We start from the raw sequence: 24,169 nt of genomic DNA, 5'->3' as shown, positions 1-24,169 counted from the left end.
ACCAACTCCTGGAGTTGACTCATACTCGTGTCTATCACGTCGGTGATGCCATCTAACCACTTCATCCTCTGTTGTCCCCTTCTTCTCCCACCTTCAATCTTTCCTAGCATCAGGGTCTTTTCAAATGAGTCAGTTTTTTGCATCAAGTGGCCAAAGTATTGGAGTTTCAGCCTCAACATCAGTCCTTCCAATGAATATTCAGGACTGATTTCCTTGAGGATGGACTGGTTGGATCTCCTTGCAATCCAGGGGACTCTCAAGAGTCTTCTGCCACACCACAGTTCAAAAGCATCAATTCTTCAGCACTCAGCTTTCTTTATGCCTGTAGTATTTTCAGCACGTAGGGAATTTGAAAGTTGGTAGAAAGGAGGCATTTCAATCACAAACCAATAGCTGTGTTAGATCTCCTTGACCAAGCATGTGCCTGCCTGCATGCTCCATCCCTTCAGTCATGTCTGACTCTTTTCAGCCCTATGGACTATCCCCACCAGGCTCCTCTGTCCGTGGGATTCTCTAAGTGAATATACTGGAATGGGTTGCCTTGCCCTCCTCTGGGGATATTCCCAACCCAGGGATGGACTCATGTCTCCTGCATCTCCTGCATTGCAGGCAGATTCTTTACCCACTGAGCTGCCTGGGAAGCCCCTGACCAAGCATGTATTTTAATTTTTTGTTGTTATGTCCTTGAATTATGCTTTGTGATGCATTAGGCTTTTGGACATCTTCAGGTTTTGTTGAGAAAACTTCAGGAAGAGACACCTTTCTTTCCCTTCCTTTCCAAGGCCGTTAGACCATATATTCCATCCAACAGCTCCCAACACTGGATGTACGTAAGAATATACTGGGGAGTCTCTTGAAAATATGGAGATTTGCCCTCATTCCCAAAGATTCTGATTCAGAAGGTCCGAAGTAGAGCCCTGCAATCTGTATTTTCAACTAAGATTCTAGTGATTCTGCTGTCCCACGTCCTCAAGTCAGCATTTGGGAACTGTTTCCATGAAAGACTTGCAAACATCATGTACAGTTAGAAACAAGGCACCTGAAAGGAACAGTTCTACCCAATCTAAGTGCCAGAATCCTGGTGGAAAAGCTAAGCTCCATTAAGTTGCCATATATTGAGGTGTCCAGAGGAGCATTTTAAATCAAAATTTTGTAAAATTAAAGTTGATTTGTTGAGGGGGGAAAAAAGTGAATTTGTTGACAATTACTGAGCCTACCCCTGAAGTGAAAACACTCTGCTATTTACCAGAGAGAACACTTAAGCATTAATATTTTTAACAAACTGTTCTGGGTAGCCAGGTAGGTCTTGCAGATCTCCAGCTCTTCCACCTTGAAGGGGCCACAGAGAGTTCTTAACCAATTATGTTTAAGAAAATTCTATGAATTGACTTCCAGATCTGCTGATCTTGTGTGTGCCCCATATACATCAGCCTGTTCCATGAACTGAGCTGTTTTCTGCTATCATGGTTTTTACACTTCTATATGTATCAGTCTTAATCTGTGCCTGTGAACCAGCTCAAAGTTTAATTTGTTTTTCAGAGGTTCTGCTTCTCTCCATTATGTTCTGCAAAATGCTCAGTGTTAGTTTGCTTTCTTGCAAAATGTTGTTTTGCTTCCGCTCCAGTATTCTTGTCTGGAGAATCCCATGGACAGTGGAGCCTGGTGGGCTACAGTCCATGGGGTCGAAAAGAGTTGGGCATGACTGAAAGCGACTTGGCACTAGCATTTTCTTTATTCTCCCAAGAATGGCTTTTCTCCTTCTATGATGACTCAGCTGCCTCTGTGTGTATCTCTTGGCTGACCAACTCTCAATACAGAGAGACATAAATATGTCTGACTCAAATCCAAAAAGGAATCTATGGGCTTAAGTAACTGAGAAGTCCAAGTTGGTTCCTGGGGTCCAGATGATGTCACTGAGAGTCTTTCTCATTCTGTTGCTCTGCTTTATGATGGTTTTAGCCTAAGGAAGGCTTTTATTTTTTTCACATAAAGCAAAGATGGCTGTTTAGACTACCTCTTTCCCAGTGGCTCTAGCAAAAGTGTCAGGAACAACTATGATCAGCCCACCTTGGGTGACCTGTCTATCCCTGAACCAATCATATGTCTGGAGGAGAGAGTATTCTGATTGGCCAGACCTGTATCACATGCTCTGGCCTGGACACAGGTGCTGGACACTGTACAACATGGACTGAAATTGGAGTAGAGCCAGTTATGTCCACTAGAGCTATATTCTGCCTGCTTTGCTAGTAACTTTCCAAAATGTCTGAGGGCTGAAATCAGGTTTATCCTAACCATAAACAGAAACATAAATGCCAAAACACCTCCTGAATAATGTTAATATTCTCCTCAACTGCAAAAGGTCAGGGTTTTTTGGTTCAACTACTTGTTCCCTCTCTTGTAACTTAAGATGTCCAAAATCTGTTTTGTTTATTGTTTTTTAATGAAGACTTTTATTTGAAACAGATTTAAAAGCTAGGCCAAGGGAAATATTACCACAGACCATAAAATGCAGGCAGCCCTAACTTATCAATCAGTATATGTTGTACATCTGAACTCCTGAAGGAAATCATGATGATTTCATTTCCCAGAAAACACTATTGCTGAAATCTACCTTGGATGACCAGATTCCTCTCAGGTTGATGCTGAATTTTTTCATTTTGTTCACCTCTTAAGTGCAGATCTTGATACTAACTTCAGTAGTGAAAGAGTAGGCTCTTGGATGTGGTTGGTTGATTCTTATATCCTTGAAACTGAGGTCAAGAGCAGAGAGACAGACACAGTGATTTAAATCAACAAAGCAAGTTCTCTAAGCAGAACAATAAGGTCATCTTGTGAGCCTGAGCAGCCTGATTCTGTTAGTGGGTCTGATGTACCACAATTTTTGAAACCACTGAATTAGGCCATTAGATCAGTGAACCTATTATATTTTTTTAAATTCCCAGGCTCAGTATGCATTTTTTTAAGAGTTTGCAAGTTTTTATTTAATTTTAAAATCAACACAGTCTCAAAACAATTGCCATTTCCCATGTGTTGGGATGCAGAATAGTGTGTATTTAAAAGCACCTCTTCATGGCTAGTATGTCTTACCTTACCTTATGGTCCCATCACTCCATGGCAAACAGAAGAGGAAAAAGTGAAAGCGGTGACAGATTTTTTTCCTTCTTGGGCTCCAGAATCACTGTCGATGATCTCTGCAGCCATGAAATTAGAAGATGCTTGCTTCTTGGAAGGAAAGCTTTGACAAACCTAGACAGCATATTAAAAAGCAAAGACATCACTTTGCTGACATAGGTCCATATAGTCAAAGCTCTGGTCTTTCTAGTAGTCACGGACTGATGTGAGAATTGGACCGTAAAGAAGGCTGAGCACAGAAGAATTGATGCTTTCGAATTGTGGTGCTGGAGAAGACTCTTGAGAGTCCCTTGGACAGCAAGGACATCAAGCCAGTCAATCCTAAAGGAAATCAACCCTGAATAGTCATTGGAAGGACTGATGCTGAAGCTGAAGCACCAATACTTTGGCCACCTGATGCGAAGAGCAGACTCACTGGAAAAGTCCTTGATGCTGGGAAAGATTGAGGCAAAAGGAGAAGAGAATGGCAGAGGATGAGATGGTTGGATAACATCACTGATTCACATGAACTTGGGTGAACTCCAGGGAATGTTGAGGGACAGGGAGACTTGGTGTGCTATGGTCCGTGGGGTTGCAGAGTCAGATGTGGCTTAGTGACTGAACAACAGCAACAATAACAAAATGTCCTACCTATCCCCTATGAACCTTAGAATATTTGGAATAATGGCAGATGTTATTATTGTTAATGTTATTATTTTATGAGGTTGAGTCATCAGTGAGGAATTGGATGGGGCATGGGGATGACTAACATCTGACTCATTTACCCCCTACATGTCTACCTTCTGCCAGTTACCCTGCATGACTTAATTTGCTGACCCAAATAAATCAAATCTATCTAATAACATCTCATCTTACACAAGAGTTCAGTGCACATTCATTGCCTAAGGTGAAAAACCACAGAGCCAAAATTGCACTGGCAGATCTCTTTTTTTTGCTACTGCTAAGTCACTTCAGTCATGTCTGACTCTGTGTGACCCCATAGACGGCAGCCCACCAGGCTTCCCCATCCCTGGGATTCTCCAGGCAAGAACACTGGAGTGGGCTGCCATTTCCTTCTCCAGTGCATGAAAGTGAAAAGTGAAAGTGAAGTCACTCAGTCGTGTCTGACCCTCAGCGACCCCATGGACTGCAGCCTTCTAGGCTCCTCCATCTGTGGGATTTTCTAGGCAAGAGTACTGGAGTGGGGTGCCATTGCCTTCTCCAGGCAGATCTCTTTAAACTACCTTTAAAGTACTGTATAGCAGCATCTCTCAGTAAATCCAGCCCAGAGGTTTCCCTCCATCACAGCCCCAGATGAAGTTGTTGTCTTACTTCTAGGGCTTGGGTGTAGGAAAGAAACACAGGGCACCTCTCAACCCTGAAATCAGCTCTGAGGTGAAGAAGCACTGATGCTGGGAGCCAGCGTGAGGAACTCCGCCCGTGGCACTCGGAACTGCACGTGCCCATGGGAGCCACAGGTTCACCTCTGTCTGAGGCTCACTCCCAAGAACACACTCCCTGAATTGAATGGTGGACTCAATCACCCACACTCTAAATATATTCTTTCTTTTTCACAGGAAGCACAGAGTTATTTATATCACTGCATAAGCAAATTTCTGTTTGGAATTTTGCCAATGTGAAATGCAAGAGTCAATTTTTTTTTTTTTAAGTCAACCCCTTTAATTACAACCCAGGGTAGGGAAGTTGGGAGTGCCCTCAGATTTGGGTTCTTCCCAGGGGAAAAATACATTAATTTGCTCATAGAAGGGTAGCCATGAGGAGATGCTAGAGAAGAGACATTAACTCTTAAGAATTGAAACCAATGGATAGTGGTAAGAAGGGTGCTTTATGGGAGAACTTTGTGCCTAAATCCTTTTCTGAGGAACTTTTTACTCATTATGCACCTCAGAGGCTTGGAAATTTTTCCTAATTTCCTGAAGAGTGGCTTTGTATTTGTTTCCCACAGATCCCCAAAAGTGACTCCATATATCACATGAGCCACTCGCAGATGCGGCCAGAGTTGCCCCCTCTGCCTGCTTCTGCTAATGAAGAACCATCTGAACTCTATAAGGTACGTTCACCTGGCTGCTGCTCTTCTGCTGGTAACAGTTGGGGGTCAAACAGACTTGACAGGTAGGATTAGAGGCCTCAGTCATTTCTGCCACTGGAAGAGGCTATAGCACAATGGGAAAAAGAGCTATGTAGTGGCACAAATCTGGCCTTCTCAGTTACCTGCGGCATTATTTAAATTCTCTGAACTTCTGCATATTCAACTATAAAATGAGAACAATTATTTCTACCTAATAGCCATGTACATAACAATAAAGACAATAAATGTAAATAACCTGATCACAAATTTACTGCATGTTGAAAATAAGCTGTTATCCTTGCCATCAGAAAGCATGCTCACAGTGGTCAGAGAGGTAAAATTGGTGTCCGTTCGAAAGTATTTGCACTCAGTGTGCAGAATGTTAGGCATGTGGGATGGCATGAGTCTCAATGTGAGTGGAGTCTGGCTTAGAGGAGCCCAGGCTCCCTGCATGATGTCCCTCACATGACTCATTCTGCATTTCTCCCCTTGTAGACAGTCATGTCGCACAGCTTTTATCCCCCCTTGATGCAACGCACATCATGGACCCTGGCTGCACCCTTCAAAGAGCAGCACCACCACAGTGGACCCAGTGATTCCATTGCCAACAACTACTCCTTGACAGCTCGGGACCTGAAGCTGAAGGACCTGATGAAAGTCTACCAGCCCGTCACCATCAATGTCCCCAGGGAAAAGATTGTTCAGGGGCTGCCATCAGGTATTTCCTGCAGGGTGTCATACCCACTTAGAATGGGGCTTTGGGAGATTTCTAATCCTGGGTTCTAGTCCTGGCTCCACCTTTACTATAGATAACTTTGGGTAACCTCATGACACCTCAGTTTCCTCATCTATGAAATGGGAATGATTGTAAAGGCTAGCATTATGTTTAACATACACCAAGCTGCTTGTTGACTGCTCAGTTCAGTTCAGTTCAGTTGCTCAGTCATGTCTGACTCTTTGCAACCCCATGGACAGCAGAATACCAGGCCTCCCTGTCCATCACCAACTCCCGGAGCTTGCTCAAACTCATGTGCATTGAGTCGATGATGCCATCTAACCTCCAACCGTCTCATCCTCTGTTGTCCCCTTCTTCTCCTGCCTTCAATCTTTCCCAGTATCAGGGGCTTTTCAGTTGAGTCAGTTCTTTGCATCAGGTGGCCAAAGTATTGGAGTTTCCTCTTCAGCATCAGTCCTTCCAATGAATATTCAGGACTGATCTCCTTTAGGATTGACTGGCTTGATCTCCTTGCAGTCCAAGACTCTCAAGAGTCTTCTCCAGAACCACAGTTCAAAAGCATCAACTCTTCAGCGCTCAGCTTTCTTTATAGTCCAACTCTCACATCCATAAATGACTACTGGGAAAGCCATAGCTTTGACTAGACAGACCTTTGTTGGCAAATTAATGTCTCTGCTTTTTAATAATGCTGTCCAGGTTGCTCATAGCTTTTCTTCCAAGGAGCCAAGTGTCTTTTAATTTCATGGCTGCAATCACCATCTGCAGTGATTTTGGAGCCCAACAAAATAAAATCTGTCACTGTTTCCATTGTTTCCCCATCTATTTACCATGAAGTGTTGAGACTGGATGCCATGATGTTAGTCTTCTGAATGTTGGGTTTTAAGCCAACTTTTTTATTCTCCTCTTTTACTTTCATCAAGAGGCTCTTTAGTTCTTCTTCACTTTCTGCCATAAGGGTGGTGTCATCTGCATAACTGAAGTTATTGATATCTTTCCTGGCAATCTTGATTCCAGCTTGTGCTTCATCCAGTCCAACATTTTGCATGATGTACTCTGCATATAAGTTAAATAAGCAGGGTGACAATATACAACCTTGATGTACTCCTTTCCCGATTTGGAACCAGTGTGTTTTTCCATGTCCAGTTCTAACTGTTGCTTCTTGACCTACATACAGGTTTCTCAGGAGGCAGGTCAGGTGGTCTGGTATTCCCATCTCTTTAAGAATTTTCCACAGTTTGTTGTGATGCATACAGTCAAAGGCTTTGGCATAGTCAGTAAAGCAGAAGTAGATGTTTTTCTGGAACTCTCTTGCTTTTTCGATGATTAAACGGATGTTGGCAATTTGATCTCTGGTTCCTCTGACTTTTCTAAATCCAGCTTGTTGATTGCTGCCTAACAAATTATTACCAAACTCAATAGTTTAAAATAAGTTCCATTTGTTATCTTACAGTTTCTGTCAAGAATCTGGGCATGGCTTAACTGGCTCAGAGTCTCTCACAAGTGTGCAATCAAGGTATCCAAGGGCACAGTCATCTAAAGGCAACCAAGGAAGGATCCTCTTCCAAGCTTACTCACCTCCCCTACTTCCTGTTGGCCATAGACATCGGTTTCTTAGTGAATGGGCCTATCCACAGGCCCATTCAACTCACAACATGACTCCTAATTTCCCTTGGAGGAAGTAGATAGAGAACCAGTAAGATAGAAACCACCATCTTTGGGGAGCCTAATTTTGAATGTGACATCCTATGGTTTTTGCCATTTTCTCTGTGTTAGAATCAAGTTGCTAAGTCCTGCCCACACTCAAGAGGACTATACAAGGGCATGATTCCAGAAAGTGGGGATCCTTGGTGGCCATCTTGGTGGCCAAGAGTACCATAGTACTTTTTGTGTATTAATTTGTCTAGTCCCACTGGGTACACATATGTCTGCTTAAGGATATCCATTGGTAGTTTTTGTTAGAGATATGTTGGAGATATGCAATCTGCTTGCTGTCTCAAACTCATTTTCATGTTTTTCTTTATTCTTTCTGTGCTGTGTCTGGGTGAATTTGTCAACTGTATCTTCCAACTCACTAATTTGCTCTTCAACTCTGTTCAGTCTTGAGTTTATCCAGTATAACAAATGTTTTTTTTTATTTTAATAACACTGTCTTTCATTTTCAGATTCCTTAATTGGTTTTACTTATGAGTGCCACCATCCTGGCCAGTTTCTTCTTTTATTCTCATGGACATAACATTTTCAGTATCACTTGGAGGATCTTAAACATTTTTTTGGAGCAATATTAGTGTTGCTATATTATTTCCATTTTGTAAATATTTGCCTCAGTTGTTGAGTTTATTTGCTATCTTTCTTAAATTGGTTTTTCTCATGTGTTATGGGATTTTAGTTTGCAGGCTTATGTTGAGAGCTTTTCCCCTTCTTGCTACATGAATTTCCCATTTGTTGTTTAATTCACACACAATAAAATGCACAGATCTTAGTGTTCAGTTCAGTGAGTTTTGTCAATTGTTTATACCATATTTGTATATAGGCACCACCCAAATAAGATGTAGGGCATTTCCATTACTAGAGGAAGTTCTCTTGTGCTCCTTTCCCATCAGTTCCTTCTGTTCGCTAGTACCATCCTGCCCCCTTTCTGATTTCTGTCACCGTAAGTTAGTTTTGGTTGTTCACACATATAAATGTACTCAAACAGTATACTCTTTTGACATACCTTTTAAAATCTTGCCTTTCTTCCTTATGCCTTCATCTGACATCTTAGGACCCCAAATTAGTACCAGATCTTATTACTGATGGCTTAGAACTTCCATCCTAAGGTGCTGTTTTAGGGATGTTGTAGATCTGGTCCGTGAGGTTATGTTAGGCTTGGCCTAGTTTCTACCAGCCTTTCTTTGCTATCTGTGGCCACTGTGTGAACTGAGAATGCAGGTGCTTTATCTGCATCACAGTGTTGCTGGTTTTTCAGCCTGTCGTCATGGGTAGGGCAGCCGTGGCTTTATACTGTGAACCTAGCTTCAGTCCCCACAATCATGGTGTGTTTTGGATTTCATTATTCCCCCAGGTATCAATCACCTAATTATTTCTGCCTGCTTTTGGTGCCAGAAGCCAAGTTTAAGATTTTTACTTCACACTGTGTTTAAGTTCACACCGAAGAGCTTCTTTTTGAACAATGCATTGTATTTTTAATTTTAAAGAATTTTTTCTGTTATTGTTATATTTGCAGTTGTTGCTGTTCAGTTGCTAAGTCATGTTCTTCTCTTTGCGACCCTGAACTGTAGCATACCAGGCTTCCCTTCACTGTCTCCTAGAGTTTACTCAAAATCATGTCTGTTGAGTCAATGATGCCTTTTAACTATTGCATCCTCTGCTGACCCTTCTCCTTTTGCCTTCAATCTTTCCCAGCATCAGGGTATTTTCCAGTGAGTTCTTCACATCAGGTGGCCAGAGTATTGGAGCTTAACTTCAGCATCAGTCCTTCCAGTTTATATTCAGGGTTGATTTCCTTTAGGATTGATATTTGGAGTAGATTGAGGAAATCAAAGTATGAACTCAGACTATATCTTGATTAAGAGTCTTCAATCCTCTGATTCTTTCAAAATATCAATTTCTTATTAGTATGTATTCAACATGTCTAAAATGACATGTTAATTTCTTAGACTAGACTCTTAAGCAAGTATCCAGTTAAGGTTTAGTAGTGGAGTGACATATATATATATATATGTATGCTTTATATATATATATATATATATATATATATATATATATGTATATACATTTTATTTTCTAAATATTTATTTATTCATTTTTGGCTGTGTCAGGTCTTAGCTGTGGCATCAGGGATCTTTTATCGTTGTGCACAGGCTCTTTGTTGCTGGGTGTGGGCTTCTCTCTAGTTGTGGCATGTAGGCCCTAGAGTGTGCAGGATCAGTAGTTACAGCACATGGGCTTAGTTGTCCCACAGCATGTGGGATCTTAGTTCCCCAAGCAAGGATCGAACCCGAATTCCTTACATTGGAAGTCAGATTCTCAACCACTAGGCCACCAGGGAAGTCCTGGTAGTAGAGTTTTATATTGTATTTATTAAATTTATTTATCATAAATGATATTTATTGCAATGCCTTTATTTGTTGCAAATTACATCATTTTTTCTTTTTGCAATAAATATATTTATTGAAAATGATACTGGTTTTTCTATTTGTATACTCATATAATATTTCCTTTAAAATAAATAGCTTAAGTTTAAAAGTCTGAATCTATTTAAAGAAAAATATTTAGCAATAATACACCTAATGTTTAGAAAATAGAGCACATAGGATTAGGGGGTGAATTGAGGATTTATTGATATTTGTACAGTGTATGAGAGAACAGAAGGTATGCTCATGCCCATTTCACAGTTGAGGAAGCTGAGGCTTGGAGTGATGGTCGCTTTTTCAGGGTCACACAGGTAATTAGTGGTCCAAGGTCTGCATCACCTGCTTCATCCCACCACACCAAGTCCACCCCTCTTAGTGTTCTCCTGGACTGCCCTAAGACTTGCATCCCCGTGGGCAGAACGTGGTCCAAGGTCACTGCGCATCACTGATACCTTTCTTCTCCACTGTTCTAGCAAATAAAAGCTCATCAGAGCCTAACAAGAAGAAAATGAAGTTCTCCCCCAAAGACAAAGAGGATCTCACTGGGTAAGGTGTTTCTATGGGCACAAGGGATTGCAGGACACTAGAATGAACTGAAGAAGGTTATGGTCTCATGAAAGCCACACTCTGCTTCTTGACTTTAAAGCATTCCTGGATACCTAGATACTTATGTTTTTTCCCACCAATACTCTTAATCCAATTTATTAAGGCTCTAAATAAAAATAAATTAGCTAACTAAGCAAAACCAGTGCTTACAAACTTATGAAGTACGAAGTGTTCATGGAACCAGGCACTAAGCTGTGTCTACTTTTCAGGATGAAGTCAACCTCAACCTCCTTACCTATGAAGAAGGAGGTTGTGACATCTTTGACTTTCCCAGGAAGCAGACCAATGAGTCCAGAAGAACAGATTGATGTGATGTTACAGCAGGAGAGGGAAATAGAAAGTAAAGAAACCAAACCATCTGAATCAGACTTGGAGGTACATTCTTATTTCCTCCTTTCTCTCAATGTGCTAGGTATTACTCTTGACATCTCAGTGATTCTAAACTGGAGAAAAGCAGTAGTCACCTGAGGAATGTTTTAAAAATACTGAAGTCCAAAGATAGGCAGGTTGATTTCCCTTCTTCTTTCTCAACATTGCTATGGCTATTCAAGGTGAAGTAAGTTAGAAAGGGAAACACCAATATAGTATATTAACACATATATATGGAATTTAGATAGATGATAATCATGACCCTATAGGCAAAAACAGCAAAAAAAAAACACAGATGTATAGAAGAGACTTTTGGACTATGTGGGAGAAGGCAAAGGTGGGACGATATGAGAGAATAGCACTGAAGCATGTATATTACCATATGTAAAATAGATGACCAGTGCAAGTTCAATGCATGAAGCAGGGCACTCCTGAAGCTGGTGCTCTGGGACAACCCAGAGGGATGGGGTGAGGAGGGCTTAGGGGAGGGGGTTTCAGGATGAGGGGACACAGGTATACCTGTGGCTGGTTCATGTCAATGTATGGCAAAAACCACCACAATATTGGAAAGTAATTAGCCTCCAATTAAATTATTTTTTTAAATAAATAAATAAAGATACTGAAGTCCAGACCCCATGCAGACTACTGAATGAAGGCGTGCATGCGCAAGTCTTCTGCTTTAGTAAGTCTTAGAAACCGATGCCTTCAGATCCTCTTAGAACATAGGTTGCAAAATGGCTGCATAGAACATAGGCTGGGGTTGCCAGATTTTGAAAAACAAAACAAAAAACATGGCCCCCAGTTTGAATTTCAGATAAACGATGAATAATTTTTAGTATATTCCAGTGCATCCTGTATTTTATCCAGCAGCCCGACCATAAGTTAAATATGGCCTACAGATGTGTTTGGGAAATGAAAGAAATCTCACATAAGCTTAGATTTCTAACCTCTCTTGAAAAAATTAATATATTTGAAACTGAACAATAGCTACCTCCTTTAAATGAGAAATACCTTCTCTGGTTTGTCAGTCTCCACAATTCCTTATTATTTTATTATGTCCAGCCAACTTTCAGTTATTAACATTACCAGCTTGGTCCCAGTTAGACTTTTGAGCCTCTAACCCCTAACTTGAAAGAACTGCAAAGCTTTAGAGCAAAGAGCTTTTGCATTTATAGTGTAAAATGATTAACAATAAAAACTAATAGAGACTGAGAATGTGCTATTAGCAAAATTCCATACTAAACTCTAGTATGGTAAAAACCATACTCTAGATGCTTGACCCCATTCAGGACCTGGGGACTATGATTATTCCTGTTGTCCAATTGTAGAAATTGGGGTGGGGACTGTTTAATCAACTTGCTCCAAGTTATACAGTCAGTAAGAGGCAAAACTAGAATTCAGACCAGTCTGGCTGATACTAACATTCTGTGCTCTTAAGAGCACAGAACAACAACAACGTTTCTCAAACTTGCCTGAAAATAAGAAATTGCCTGGGGTTCTTGTTAACATATCCTAAATGCCCTAGGAGGGAGGGCCTGTGAATCTGCATTTTAAGAGGAGCCTCTCTCCTCGCCCCAGGCAGTTCTTATAATGAGAGAACTTTGGAAGTTTGTCCTTTATTAAGGTTGGAGAGATGCAAGTTCAGCCTTTTCTGACCACAGACAATTGGCACAAAAGGTCAAAGCCCATTTCAAACCCTTTCCTATACTTTGTGCTTCTCTTTTATCTGAAATTATTCATTTCTAGAGCCATTCAGCCATCTAGCAGCTTAGAGGCAAGCCCTAAATAAACCAAACTTCCTAATGTCACCAGGTCACATTGGGCCTGTTTGTTCAATTCGTGTGTTTGTGTTGCTTTTTTAAACTCAAAAGTCCCATGGTTGAATTAGAATAATTATAAGTCTCACTCAGACTTGGGGGTTTTCCCGAAAGCCATAGGATCAAGTACTTTCTTTGTATAGTGTCATTGTTATGAAGGAGGGTAAATTGAGTCCATTTGAGGAGCTTGTCATTCCTTTTCTTAAAGCTCACCAGATATGTCATCTCCATCCCCGGGGCTTAGTCGTCTTTCCACTGCTCCTGTTTGCATGGCATTTGAGAAGTCCTTCCTTATACAGCACTGAGATCTCCCTGGCTTTGGTTGACTCCTCCAGAGCCATGGGGAATACTCACCTAACAGTTTATTACAGTGAGTGTGATGTCATGGACCAAGAAGTGAGTGAAGGATGGAGATCAGTGCTGTGTGAACAGGGTACTTTGGCAGCTGATGGGTGTGGGCAAGTGGGCACAGGTAGCCAATTGATTATGATCATTTTGTTGCTGGTGGTTTGTTTATGGAAGAGATACTACTACTATTTGACCAGTGGAATCCGAAAAGACATGATTGCCCCTGAGGAGGACAAAGTGATGGTTCGGATTTCAAAGCTGATTTCAAACACACTGCTGACAAGTCCCTTCCTGGAACCCCTGATGGCTGCCCTTGTGGAGGAGAAGGAAACTGACTATTACAGCAGCCTCATGAAAAGCATTGGTAAGGCTGTGCATAAATGGGGCAGGGTTCCTATGTGGAGGGCACCTTCTTTCCTTTCACTGTCAGTTCTCCCTGTTTTCTCAGAAAAATGCCAAAAACATTGTAGAACTTTTCATTCAGTTGCTCCCCCACACTGCCACCATCACTCATGTCCATACTAGTACTTATCACACTTCAGTGTGCATCTGCGCAACCTAAGGATCTTATTAAAGTGCAGATTCTGATTCAGTAGAGTTTGGGAGGGGCCCATGATTCTTCACCTCCAACTAACTCCCAGGTGATGTAGGTGCTACTCCCCCTGGGCAAGAACATAAGTAGCAGGGGCCCATAGACATTTAAAATGTAGCTCAAGACCTCTTCCCTCAAGTATTTTGATCTCTGCACCCCTCAGTGATCACTCCATCTTCTGCATTCATAGCACTTCTCGCTTGTACTTTCAACTCATACCATTTTGGAACTTCTCCTGTGCCAGTGTTTCTCTATGGCCTTTTCACTGGCCTTGTCTTTCTCATGGGTCTCGGCTCCCTTATTAGACATTCACTGATATATCATCAGTCCTCACTCCCTTTCATGTTTAGCTGCATGTCTTGTGCACACAGTGGGTCATTGGGCAATGTTTGATGATGGTGAGTAACGTGAAAAGTGAAAGTGAAAGTCTCTCAGTCACGTCTGACTCCTTGTAAATGAGGGAACATTTCCAGGTGTAAATGGACAGAAGCTTGTTGACCTTCTAAGTGTTAAAACTGAGAGCACAAAGTGCTCAAGGCCCCTGATTAATGACAAGTGTTTGCCCTCTTGGTTATAGTTGATTACATCCTCATGGACCCCATGGAGAGGAAAAGACTCTTCATTCAGAGCACCCCCCGAGCGTTTCCTCAGAGAGTGATCCGGGCCCCTGTGCCCTGGCACAGTGTCTACAGGAATGCCAAGAAGTGGAACGAGGAGCACCTGCACACAGTGAACCCCATGATGCTCAGCCTGAAGCAGCTGTGGTTTTCGGAGTGAGAACTGCCTCCTGTCCCCTTTTTCCCTTTCCTTATTATAAGCTTCCACACGTAAGAGATCATCTTATGTGGGAGTAGCCTTGCCCTTGAAGTAAAATGACGGAAAGCCTAGACCCAAGTTGCATATGGTAAGGATAACTGTGCAGAGCTAGGTGGCCCTCCTCTGTGCCTCCACAGTACCCAGTGCCTGTGTGTAGGTCCTGGAACATGCTGGTTAAGAGCACTCACATGGGGCCAGCTTGCTTGGGTCCACCTCTAACTCTGCTGCTTCATAAGTAACATCCTTACCTCGAAATTTGGGATAAGACTTCCTACTTCATAGCACTGTTAGGAGGGATAAATAATTTAGAGTACTTAGAACAATGCCTGATACAAGTATCCAGTAGGTGTTAATTAGACCTCCATTATGAGGTCTATAATACTGAATTATAATTGTATCTTTACTAGTTTGACTCTCTAGCCTATGAAATGTATGGGATGGGGGCTTGAGTCTTGTTGTTTCTTTTCCTTTCCCAATTCTTTTTTTTAAATTTGTTTAGTTGAAGTATAGTTAATTTACAATGTTATGGTAATTTTTGCTATACAGCAAAGTGATTATATACATACATTCTTTTTCATGTTCTTCTTTTCCATTATGGTTCATTACAGGATATTGAATATAGTTCCCTGTGCTATATAGAAGGACCTTGTTGTTTATCTATTCTATATATACTAGTTTGTTGTTTATCTTTTGTATATACTATTCTGTATATACTGGTTAGTTTCCACTAACCCAGACTCCCATTCCGTTCCTCTCCTATGCTCCCTCCGCCTTGGCAATCACAAATCTGTCGTCTAGGTCTGTGAGTCTGTTGCTGTTTTATAGATAAGTTCACTTGTGTCGTATTTTAGAATCCACATACAAGTGGTATTAGGTGGTATTCGTCTTTCTCTTTCTGACTTACATCATTTAGTATGATAATCTCTAGGTCCATCCATGGTGTTAAGGCATTATTTCATTCTTTTTTCTGGCTGAGTTGTATTTCATTTTGTATATGCCTGACATCTTCTTTACCATTTATCTCTCAATGGACATTTAGGTTGTCTCCATGTCTCAGCGGTTATAAATAGTGCTGCTATGAACAAAGGGGCTCTTGCTGCTGCTTCTTAGTTCTTCAGTCGTGTCCGACTCTGTGTGACCCCATGGACTATAGCCCACTAGATTCCTCTGTCCGTGGGGATTCTCCAGGCAAGAATACTGGAGTGGGCTGCCATGCCCTTCTCCAGGGGATCTTCCAGACCCAGGAATCTAACCCAGGTCTTCCACACTACAGGCAGATTCTTTACTATTTGAGCCACCAGGGAAGACCTGGTGCATATATCTTTTCAAATTATATTTTTTGTATGAATATATGCCCAGGAGTAGGATTGGTGGATCATATAACAATCTATTTTTAGTTTTTTAAGCTACTTCTTTTATTTAACTCAGGGCCAGTGCAGAGTTGGCATACAATAGTCTCACTTATATTTATCAGTGACTAAATTGGCCAGATATTGTAGAAGTTCAGAGGAGGCAGGAGTCACTTTTTCTCTCTCATTTTTCTAAATTAAGATGTTAAAATTAAAATTCACCCTCTTGAAGTGTACAATACAGCAATTTTGAGTATACTCACACATTTGTACAACTTTCCTGAATTTATTGGGAATGTTTTCATTATCCCCTAAAGAAACTCTTGTAGTCGTTAGTAGTTACCCCACTTCTCCCTTCCACTCAGCCCCTGGCAGAATATTAATCTGCTTCCTGTCTCCATGGATTTACCTATTCTCAATATTTTACATAAATGGAATCATACAATATGTGGCCTTTCATGTCTGGCTGCATTAAGTTAGAAAGATTCATGTTTTCAAGATTCATCCATATTGAAGCATTATCAGTACTTCATTTCTTTTTATGGCTGAATAATATTCCATTTTATTGTTATACCACATTTTTTAAATCTATTAATCAATTGCACTGGGATTGATTTTTTTTTATGAGCCCCTCAAGAATGAGTGTGAATCCTGGTGGGAGAATGAGGCCACCAGGGTTCACCAAAAGGTCAGGTTAATGAAATGATGTGCTACTACCATGTGGGTTTTTTATTAGAAAAATTGGAGGCAGACATGTTTGTGTAATTGTGATTGGTTAAACTTAATCAGTAGCTCAAATATTTTGTTTGAGGAGGATCTATAGCTTTGATTGTGTTTCGTCTTTGGGGAGCCTTATTACTTGGATAACTTAATTGTTTTTCACTTTCTTAGTTTTACCTGTATTTTAAAAAGTAATTGTAGGTAGAGTCAACCTTGGATAGAGCCCATCAATCATAAGAAATAAGCACATTCCTTTCTTTGAATTCAGTTTTCTAAGGCATTAAAGGTGCTAGTCAGGACATGAGAAAAAAGTAGTTTTCTAATGAGGCAGAAGTATGTAATAATAATTTATAGAAAAGTAATAATGTATAGATAGAGTAGGCTCTGAAACTAACCAGCCTAGGTTCTCATTCTTTCTCTGTCCCTGATGAACTGTGTGATTTGGGGAAGTTAATCTCTCTGGACCCTTATTTCTTCATATGCAAAATGGAATTGTTGGGTGAAGTACTTAGAACAGTGCTTGGCATACAGTAGTTGTTTAATAAGTTCTGCTTTAAGTAGAAGCATGTTTATGGCCTCAAAAAATAAATTAACCTAGAAATTAACACAGAGAAGGCAATGGCACCCCGCTCCAGTCCTCTGGCCTGGAAAATCCCATGGATGGAGGAGCCTGGTAGGCTACAGTCCATGGGGTCGCTAAGAGTCGGACACGACTGAGCGACTTCACTTTCACTTTTCACTTTCATGCATTGGAGAAGGAAATGGCAACCCACTCCAGTGTTCTTGCCTGGAGAATCCCAGGGACAGGGGAGCCTGGTGGGCTGCCATCTCTGGGGTCGCCCAGAGTCGGACACGACTGAAGCGACTTAGCAGCAGCAGCAGCAGCAGCAGCAGAAATTAACAAGAAAGTCAGCCACAAGGCTGATGAAATTGCCAGAGGTTCAGTGCCAAGAGAATGTACCCATGAATTTAATTTGATCACATAAAGAAAATGACAAATTATTATTAGCTTTTACTATAAGAAGAATTCTTATCACTTGCTTTTTCCCTAATCTATTATTTCTTCTTTATATTTATTTATTTTTAATTGATGGCTTTACAATATTGGTTTGATACATCATCAACATGAATTAACCATAGCTGTACATATGTTCCCTCCCTCTTCAATCTCTCTTCTACCTCTTTCCATTTTCCACCCCTCTAGGTTATTACAGAGCCCTAGTTTGAGTTCCCTGAGTCATACAGCAAATTGCCATTGGCTGTCTATTTACGTATGTTAGCGTATATGTTTGGGCTTCTCTGGTGACTCAGACAGTAAAGAATCCACCTGCAGAGGAGGAAACCTGGATTCAATCCCTGAGTCTGGAAGATCCCCTGGAGGAGGGCTTGGCAACCTGCTCCAGTACAACTGCCTGGAGAATCCCCTTGGATGGACAGAGGAACCTGGCAGGCTGCAGTCCATAGGGTCACACAGAGTTGGACATGACTGAAGTGACTCCGCAGCAGCAGCAGCAGTGTATATGCTTCCATGCTACTCTCTCCATTCATCTCACCCTCTCCTTCCTCTTCCCCGACCCTTGTCCATAAGTCTCTTTTCTATGTCTGCACCTCCATTCAGTTCAGTTCAGTTCAGTCTCTCAGTCATGTCCAACTCTTTTTCTGTTCTGCAAATAGGTTCATCAGCACCATCTTTCTAGATTCCATATATATATATGTTAATAGGCAATATTTGTTTTTCTATTTCTGACTTGCTTCACTCTGTATAATAGGCTCTAGGTTCATCCACCTCATTAGAACGGACTCAAATGCATTCCTTTTTATGGCTGAGTAGTATTCCATTGTATGTATGTACCACAGCTTCTTTATCCATTCGTCTGTCAATGGACATCTAGGTTGCCTCCGTGTCCTAGCTATTGTAAATAGAGCTGCAGTGAATAGAGCTTACAGTGGGCTCTGTAATAACCCAGAGGGGTAGGAAAGTACAGGAGGTGGGAGGGAGATTCAAGAGGGAGGGGACATAGGTACACCTATGGTTAATTCATGTTGACATATGACAGAAATCAAACCAATATTGTAAAGCAATCAATTAAAAATAAATAAATATAAAGAAGAAGGACTAGATTAGAAAAAAAGCAAGTCAAATTTCCTTCTTATAGTAAAAGCTATACATTTAATAATTTGTCATTTTCTTTATATGATCAAGTTAAATTCATGTGTACATCCTCTTGGAATACACGGTCTTTTTCAGTTTTGGTTTCTTCAGAGTATATATCTAGAAGTGGTATTTCTGGGGTGTATGTTGGTTTTATTCCTTGTTTTTTTAAGGACTCTCCACACTGTCTTCCATTTTGGCTGTATCAATTGACTGTACGAGAGTGAACCAAAATCATTTAGGTTTTTGTCAGCTGAACCAAAAAATTAGCAATGAGAAAGATTTGTTAAGGAAATGCTATGGAGAAATGTTCTTATGTGACCTGTAATATTTAGCTTTAAACATGTTAAGAGGTCACCTAATGATCAGTGAAGGGAAGGGTTTAGGGGCCAGAATGAGGGTCTTTATCCGAACAAAGAATAGATTTTTCTGGCCAATGTGGGAAGTTTATTACAATCGAACTAAAGATGAGTGACATAATTATCAGATGGTGACCAGGGCCATGCTAAGGTTGGATATCAAATGTATATGGAGAGTGAGGTCCTCAAATTCTGTCCTCCCCAGCAGTGCTTTGTGACTGGCCAGACAAGATGAAGACTAAGTTCATCACCTCCATCAAAAAAGAATAGAAATGTATGCTGTAGGATTTTAGGAGTAGGAGGGAAAGTGCCTAGTGGGTCATTACAGTGGATGATGAAAATGAGAAGTGAGAACTGGAGCAAGCTAAGAAAGTGAGCAGAGATCTGGTTGGAGAAGTTGTAGGCACTGATGGTTTCAAAGAATGATTAATAAATGAATGAATAGGTGTGTCAGGAAGAGAAATGCTGGCCCTGTGAGCTAAAAAAAAAAAAAAAAAAAAAGGCCTTGGGGAGTGTTGTAAAGGGCAGCACCTCCATTAACCTGAGAGAAATAGGAGAGAAAAGATCATCAGAGAGGACAGGAAGAGATCCAAGTGTTCATTTAACAAATATTTACTGAGTTCCTGCACTGTGTAAGGCAATCTCCCAGGAATGCTGTGGGTATCTTGGTGAGCCTACAAGCTGTCAGAGGCTTGCAGTCTATAGGGTTTTGGGATCCAGATCAAAGTGGTCCTCCAGTTTGTCTTGAGTAGCTCACCAAGGGGCCACATTGAGGACTGCGTAGAACCCACTTGATCATGAAGGTGATGCTTTGCTTGCCTTGTCCTCTTGTGTCTTCACCTGTCTTACCCTGTATTGGAAAGACCTTTGACTTGTCATATTCTAGTTCCCAGTCAGCCAAATGCCAAGTCAGTGTCAAAATCCCACTCCCCACGGGTTACCCAGAGAAGGATACATAGGAAGGCTCAGTAATAGCTCCTGAGTTTCCCCACTCCTCGCAAGAGTTCTTGTGGACTATCTACTCCCTCCTCTGACTCTCAGATTTTTCAGATATAATTAGTTTTAAACTATTTAAATCTCCTCTCATTGAAAAATGAAAGTATATTTCCTCTGAATCCATCGTACAAAGTTTTTTTTTTAAACGTCTTCTTGGCTTAGGATGTTTTTCCCTCTCTTTTGGCAGATTTAGAGACCTCAGGTTTGTTCGAACAGCAGAATTACTGGCGGGAAAATTACCTCTGCAGCCTCATGAATATCAGGATGTCATTCAGAAACACTGCATGGAAGCACGCCAAATTCTTCTCAACAAGTCAGTATCTGGCCTCAGAATGGCGCTGTGTCACAGTGTCATAAAAATCAAAAGTTCTCTGAAGTGAAAGCTGGTCTCCAGCCTGGGGGGTGCACAGATTTTGCTGACTTCTCTCTGACACCGTCCTCTATCCTCATCCTTCCACGTTTCCATCCCTGAGAGCCTCTGTGCCTCCTCACATACACTGCTCTTTGACCCTCACTCTTAGTCTTCCTTTGCCCTTTTGAAGCTTCATCATTACTATTGCTTGTTGAGCACTTCCATTCCCTCCCTCTGAAATCCTTTAGGCCTTGCTGGGTTACACACAGTGGTAGTCGCTCAGTCGTGTCCAACTTTTTGCGACCCTGTGTACTGTAGCTCGCCAGGCTTCTCTGTCCATGTGATTTTCCAGGCAAGAATACTGGAGTGGGTTGCCATTTCCTTCTCCGGGAGATCTTCCCAATCCAGGGATCGAACCTGGGTCTCCTGCATTGCAGGCAGATTCTTTACCATCTGAGCCACCAGGGAAGGATAATGCATTTGAATGACTTGTATTCAGGTGGCCCAGATAGACACCTGTAAATTTCCAGGGATGGGAGTTTTTAGTCACTTAATTCTTTTTTCCTTTGCAAATGCGTACAGGACTGTGTCCAGAGCTAGAGAAATTCCCTTATGTGAAATGATGGTGATATGTACTAAGCCATTTTTGTTAGCAGAGAAAATATTTATGTAATAGGTGGCATATAGTAGCTCTTAAATGTAATTATTACCTCTGCAACTATGACTATTACCAGTACTTCCCTGATTCTTAGAGTAATACTTTTCTAGCCATCAGAAAAAGGACTTGATAAGATGCAAATGCCAGTAGTTTCTGTTGGGAATTAGAAATTGGGGGAATAGGATGAAAGGAAAAATGAGGCATCCATTTCTTCTTTTGGTTTTCTTATTTCTGCTCTCAACTTCTGAGCAGCCACCACCACGCTGGAGTTTCTCCTGCCAAGTTTTCTTCCTTTTCTCCTCTTTCCTTTCCCCTGTAAAGTTTCAGTCAGAAAACAGACATCTGCCAGGGAGAGAAATTGGACAGAACATTTCAGTTCCTTATGCCCTTTTACCCCAATCTCTGAATATAATAAACTATAGACACCTTCATCTTTCAGCAGGATTGTCCATTTGGGTATTGCTAAATGGGAAAACAGTCTCTCAATCCAAATCTTGTTACTTTCTTCCCCAGAAAGGGGTGATGGCAGGTGAAGTGGCCAGAGATATGAGAGTACCAACTTGCGGAGCTGCTTCGTGGGAAAGGAGCCATCTACTTTGTGGTGGAGAGTTGGGAGTGGCTGAGAGGACATCTTGGAACTTGGAAGGGATTCTCAGTCAGATGCCCTGCTTTCTTTACAGATGGATCCCCACCTGTGCCCAGCTATTTGTCTCCCGGAAGGAGCAGTGGATCCATTTTGCTCCCAAGAGTGACTATGACTCCTCTCGTAACATTGAAGAATATTTTGCTTCCGTTGCATCTTTCATGTCCCTCCAGCTCAGGGAGTTGGTCATTAACTCTCTTAAGGACCTCGTTTCCTTCTTCATGATACACAAGGTATGTAGGGGATCAGCAGTAGACTCTTTGGAGTGGAATCAAGACTCAGTATTTAATCATGTAAGGTCCTCAGCTGTAAGCCAGGCCAAAAAGTAAAATTCTTGACTTGAACACATATGTGGTGATTATTAGTTTATAAAAATGATTTATTTAAATACATGGCAAGTTTTCCCAAGATAATTACCTACTTCTGTATAGTAAAAATCTACAGAACTAGAGAAATTACTTTAAAGAAAGAGTGAATAAAATGGAATGTCTACCTCCTACTGTAGAGGAGTGGTCACTTTTTCATCCTCTCTGTTTAAAAAAAAAAGGGGGGAATTAAAAAGGGTTTGTTATCAGTCTTTTGGCTTGCTATTTAGGAAGTGTTGTGCATGTTCATTGCAGATATGGGCTTTTATTCTTTGGTTTTGGAATGGGTACCTCTAAAAACAAAAGACTTCATTGACCTAATTAATAACTACTTTCATGACACTACTTAAGTGAAGTCTAGATAAAAACTAAAGCACTAAGATAAAAACTAAAACACTGTGATGGTTTTCAAAGCATCATAGACTCCCTTAAATTTAGATAACATGGGAAATCAAGGAAGATTTTTTTTGTATTTTATACTGTGTGCCATTTTAATTTAAAAAGAGTGATAAAATTTAAAATTGTCTGGTTAGAAAAGGTTAAGTTCTAAGGATTTTGCCAAATAAAGTAAAAATGAACAGTTGACCTGTTATTCAAAAAATACAGAACCAGTGCTGTCAAATTTAGACTGCACCATTAGCATTCTACAGTGGACTAATCTATACATATCATTGTGATCATCTATTTGGCTAAACAGAAGAGACTCAAACTCAACCAAGTTTCATTCTAAAATTTCAAACAAAGGGAAAATTAAAAATTGAATATATCTTAAAGAAAAAAATGTGTGGGTATTTGATACATAGTAGACATTCACCTAATGCTTATCAATAATCCTTAGACAAATCTAGAATTTCTAGATTCTAAATTGAATCTTTAGAATCAATTATTTGAGCAAATACTTTACAACTGCCTCATGCCAATTTTATTAGGCACTTGCTTCCCTGGTAGCTCAGACAGTAAAGCATCTGCCTGCAATGCAGGAGACCCAGGTTTGATCCCTGGGTTGGGAAGATCCCCTGGAGACGGAAATGGCAACCCACTCCAGTACTCTTGCCTGGAAAATCCCATGGATGGAGGAGCCTGGTGGGCTACAATTCATGGAGTCACAAAGAGTCGGACACGACAGCAACTTCACTTTCACTTTCATGCCTTTTATGAAAGGTATCTTGTGTTACTAGCCAGTGTTAGGAATTAGAAATGTCTCCACATCAGTTCTTTACCAACTAAGCTACAGCTTCCCTGGTAGCTCAGCTGGTAAAGAATCTGCCTACAATGCAGGAGACCCCGGTTCGATTCCTAGGTCAGGAAGATCCCCTGAAGAAAGGATAGACTACCCACTCCAGTATACTGACCTGGAGAATTCCATGAACTGTATCGTCCATGGAATCACAAAGAATTGGACACTACTGAGTGACTTTCACTTCACTAAAGTTCCATATCAGTATTTCTACTGCAAAAAGGTTGACATTTTGAATGTCTAAAATATATTATATGCTAATTAGCAACTCCATGTGGGATGTACAGATAAACTCTTATACTTTTGGATTCAGTCAACAAATTTTTATTGAGCCCTTGTACATGTGTGCTAAGTCACTTCAGTTGTGTTCAACTCTTTGTGACCCTGTGGACTATAGCCTGCCAGGCTCCCCTGTCCATGGGATTCTCCAGGCAAGAATACTGGAATGGGTTGCCATTTCCTCCTCCAGGGGATCTTCCTGACCCAGGGGTCAAACCTGTGTCTGTTATGTCTCCTGCATTGATAGGCAGGTTCTTTACCCCTTGTGCCGCCTGCTTTTATGATGTACTAAATGCTACCTTGTATATTTTGGAGGACATAGATGGTTCAGACACAGATCCTGTGCATGTAAATCTCATGAGAGAAAGATAAAATACCACACGCAAGTGGAAATAAGGAAGTTCAGAGGTAGAAGATTATTTCTTCATGGGGAACAGGGAGG

The 24,169-nt window shown here is 41.0% G+C and overlaps 1 protein-coding gene across 2 annotated transcripts in view; it reads left to right on the top strand.

Annotated features, from left to right (window-relative positions):
• DNAH3 (dynein axonemal heavy chain 3) overlaps positions 1 to 24,169 on the top strand; it is a 248,787-nt gene that overhangs the window by 798 nt on the left and 223,820 nt on the right. For both annotated transcript variants that reach the window (XM_061401328.1, XM_061401327.1), the window contains exons 2-9: positions 5,078 to 5,182; positions 5,696 to 5,918; positions 10,543 to 10,615; positions 10,885 to 11,050; positions 13,384 to 13,573; positions 14,379 to 14,574; positions 20,381 to 20,506; positions 21,884 to 22,079. In XM_061401328.1, coding sequence (XP_061257312.1) covers positions 5,105 to 5,182; positions 5,696 to 5,918; positions 10,543 to 10,615; positions 10,885 to 11,050; positions 13,384 to 13,573; positions 14,379 to 14,574; positions 20,381 to 20,506; positions 21,884 to 22,079 — 1,248 coding nt within the window. In that variant the 5' untranslated portion in view covers positions 5,078 to 5,104. The remainder of the gene's footprint in view (positions 1 to 5,077; positions 5,183 to 5,695; positions 5,919 to 10,542; positions 10,616 to 10,884; positions 11,051 to 13,383; positions 13,574 to 14,378; positions 14,575 to 20,380; positions 20,507 to 21,883; positions 22,080 to 24,169) is intronic.

Source organism: Bos javanicus, chromosome 25 (assembly GCF_032452875.1).
Source record: "Bos javanicus breed banteng chromosome 25, ARS-OSU_banteng_1.0, whole genome shotgun sequence".
In the NCBI taxonomy this organism is placed as follows: domain Eukaryota; kingdom Metazoa; phylum Chordata; class Mammalia; order Artiodactyla; family Bovidae; genus Bos; species Bos javanicus.
This window is presented reverse-complemented; position numbering and strand designations above follow the sequence as displayed.